Source organism: Bombina bombina, chromosome 6 (genome assembly GCF_027579735.1).
Source record: "Bombina bombina isolate aBomBom1 chromosome 6, aBomBom1.pri, whole genome shotgun sequence".
In the NCBI taxonomy this organism is placed as follows: Eukaryota; Metazoa; Chordata; class Amphibia; order Anura; family Bombinatoridae; genus Bombina; species Bombina bombina.
In genome coordinates, this window is record NC_069504.1 from 1,057,169,516 (window position 1) to 1,057,172,555 (window position 3,040).

Sequence of the window (3,040 nt, forward strand, 5' to 3'; positions counted from 1 at the left end):
GCATGCAAATTTAAAACACTTTCCAATTTACATCTCTTGTCAAATTTAGTGTGTTCTTTCCATAGCCTTTGCTGAATAGCACATCTAGATATGCTCAGGAACGTGCACGTGTGTTGAGCACTATATGGCAGCAGTGTCTGTGACAATGTATTGTTTTATACACATGCAAAATTCTGAGCCTACTTAGCTATGTTCTTCAACAAAGGATTTCAATTGAACAAAGCAAATTCGATAATGGAAGTAAAAGTAGTTTTGTTTTTTTATTGCATGCTCTGTATAAATTATAAAAGTTAAATTTTAACTTCCATGTGCGTTTGTTTGTTTAAAATTTGTCAAGCTTTGTTGTACCTGATAATGCTTAATCATCACCATGACGATAAAGTAGATTTTTTTTCTTGCCCACAGAAACATAATCATTTTGGATAAGATATATATATATATATATATATATATATATATATATATATATATATATATATATATATATACACAAAATATTTTCTAATTCATCTATTTTACAAATGAAGGTGTTTAGCTCTGAAAATGTTTCTGGTGGTAGTGTAGATTATTGCACTCTGATTAAGATGGCCACAAATTACATCTCCTGACAACAAAGCAACTCTTGAATAATTCTCAAGCATACAACCCAAACACTTTGTGTTCAAGTAAACACTTCATTAGAATTCAATGACCTTTAGGAACCTTATACTGCTCAAATTCCTACAATGTGAGATGTAGTTGCTTATTTCCCCATTTAAATTCTTTCTCAATAAATCTATGCCATGTTCAATCAAACATGTTTTCACATTTTTTTACCAGTGATTTGAAAAATAAGTTTAAAAACAGTACATTTGTAAACCTTCTTACTATGTTGTTCAACTTTTTCTCTGTGTAGTTCAGTTTGTATTTTGAGAGTTCCATGAGAATGGGAGGTATAATTCCATGCACCTGGCCCAATACGCTGTCTTCTATCAATTTCTCTGGTATTTTACCTTGGTTGAAACAAGGGTTCCTCAAAACCTGGTTTCTCAAACTACTGAAACATTCTGCATGGTGAGGTATAGCATTTTGTTGTTAAAGTCCCTTGTAGAAAAGATTAAATTTAAGAAATGCAAGTGGTTGGCAGCACTGAAAATATTTGTTAATTGTTGATATCATCTTATAAATTAAATATGCTTGTAAACTCAATAAAAAAAAAGAAATGAGAAAAAAAAAGGTTTGAATTAAATCAATAAGATGTAGTCTTGAAGCGGTTTCCCATCTATAATTACTTTTTGGCCAACTAAAATGTATCACTTGTTACAGATACAACCAATCTTTTTCTCTCAAAGAATAATGCAAGAAAATATATGAAAAATTAATTATTTCGGCAAAGTTTTAGGTTTTGTGGTTCAGTTTGAAAACACTTTATAATTTTAAAGTAAAGAAGAATTAACTGTCCAGTTAGTCCTTAAAACATTTTTTACCGGTATCAAGGTGTCAATGCACCCAATGAATGGGACACAAATCAGACAATAGTTCAGTTCTGTGAAGTCACAGCCAATGTATTCACATATGCATGAGGACCCATGTCGTTCTCGGAGACGCAGTGACTAAACTGACCTGGCGGTCGATCTCCATGTTCGGGTCCAGGTGCCCTTAAGAGACAGCAGAGCTCCAGCACCTCCAACCAACGGCATATTAGGAAGAAGACATTCTTCAGGATGAATACAGACACAAGCTGCCCAACTGAACCCAACATCAGATAGCAACGAAGAGCCAGTAGTGGACCATCCACCAGAGTCCCTAAAAGTAGGCGAAAAAATAGACGGCAACAACCAGCTGGGGCTCCAGCATCCAGCTCAGACAACCATAACACTGGTGATGCTAGGGTCACAAAATATACAGCCAGGAGAGAATATCGGATAAGAGGGGTCATTGGCAGCCTCCCCTCCAGCATAAGATCCAAAAGTGCATAGCTGTCAAGTAGATCTAGGCATGAGGCCAGAAAACAGCCAGTAGCCCTCTGGTGGAGCCACCCTCTAGGATCAGTACTTAGTGAACGGACCAATACCCAGAGAAGGGGGACGGAGAGAGATACTGTAAGCCTTAATCCCATTCTTCCAAGGGGAACCCCAGCATCAATCTGATCCACTATTGGGGTGCACAGAATGAGAGCCACTTTAGGGGTGAAGGCTATGGAGTAAATAAGCCAAGCCAGATGGCTATAAGCAAATTGTCCCTTTTTGTGGTGGTACACCTGACCATACCCAGCGGGATTGAGAGGCCCATGGTTTGTCCTTTGCCCTTTGCTGTTTTTGTAGTAGAAAATGCCCCAGCCAGCTACCACCACTAGATCTGTGGCTATCCAAGAGCACCAATAAAGGTCAGTACCAGCTATGAGGTAAAGGTCAAGAAGTGCTCCCTGAGCCAACAGAAGCAACACAGAAAGGACCTTGTAGCAGCCATGAAGTACACAACCCTGGGTCCCTCGTTGCATCCTCCCAGGGCCCCCATGAGGGAACTCCCCAGCTGTCATCCCCAGGGTGGAAGATGAGCCTGGGGAGGGGGGACAGGAGGGGGCCACGGGAAGGGGGGAGAGTGGAGGGGGCAGTGTGCTGGAGTTGAGGTACAAAGATTGAGGGGGAATAGTGTATGAAGCCAGGGGAGCTGTTGAGGGTCAGGTGACTAAAGCCAGGGGAGGACACACCTGTAAATGATTGGGTAACTAGCATTTAGGGTGTGAAGAATTGTGACAACGGAAATAGCTGTTATAAAAAATAGACAGACAGTAAGAAATTAACAACTGAGGAAATGGAAGCAAAGACAAGAGGTAAGGAATGTCGAGGTATTTGGGAAGTACATATGGAGATAAGCTTTGGAATAAGACTACAAGGGCAAGGAAGGGTGTATCAAGGTTTAGGACACTGGAAAACGATATCAAGTTAATTTAAGGAACAGGGGGTATGAGGTGGCACTGACCTGGGCTGGTGTAAAATAAAATGCACAAGATCCAGTTTGTGTACATTAATACATCTGTGAATTATCTACAAGGTCCATT

The 3,040-nt window shown here is 39.7% G+C and overlaps 1 protein-coding gene across 1 annotated transcript; it reads right to left on the reverse strand.

Annotated features, from left to right (window-relative positions):
- Nucleotides 1–1,474: 1,474 nt before the first annotated feature.
- TMEM121B (transmembrane protein 121B) lies at nt 1,475–2,723 on the reverse strand. The gene has a single exon (XM_053716236.1). The coding sequence runs from the start codon at nt 2,516–2,518 to the stop codon at nt 1,520–1,522; it is 999 nt and encodes a 332-aa protein (XP_053572211.1). The 5' UTR covers nt 2,519–2,723; the 3' UTR covers nt 1,475–1,519.
- Nucleotides 2,724–3,040: the final 317 nt, after the last annotated feature.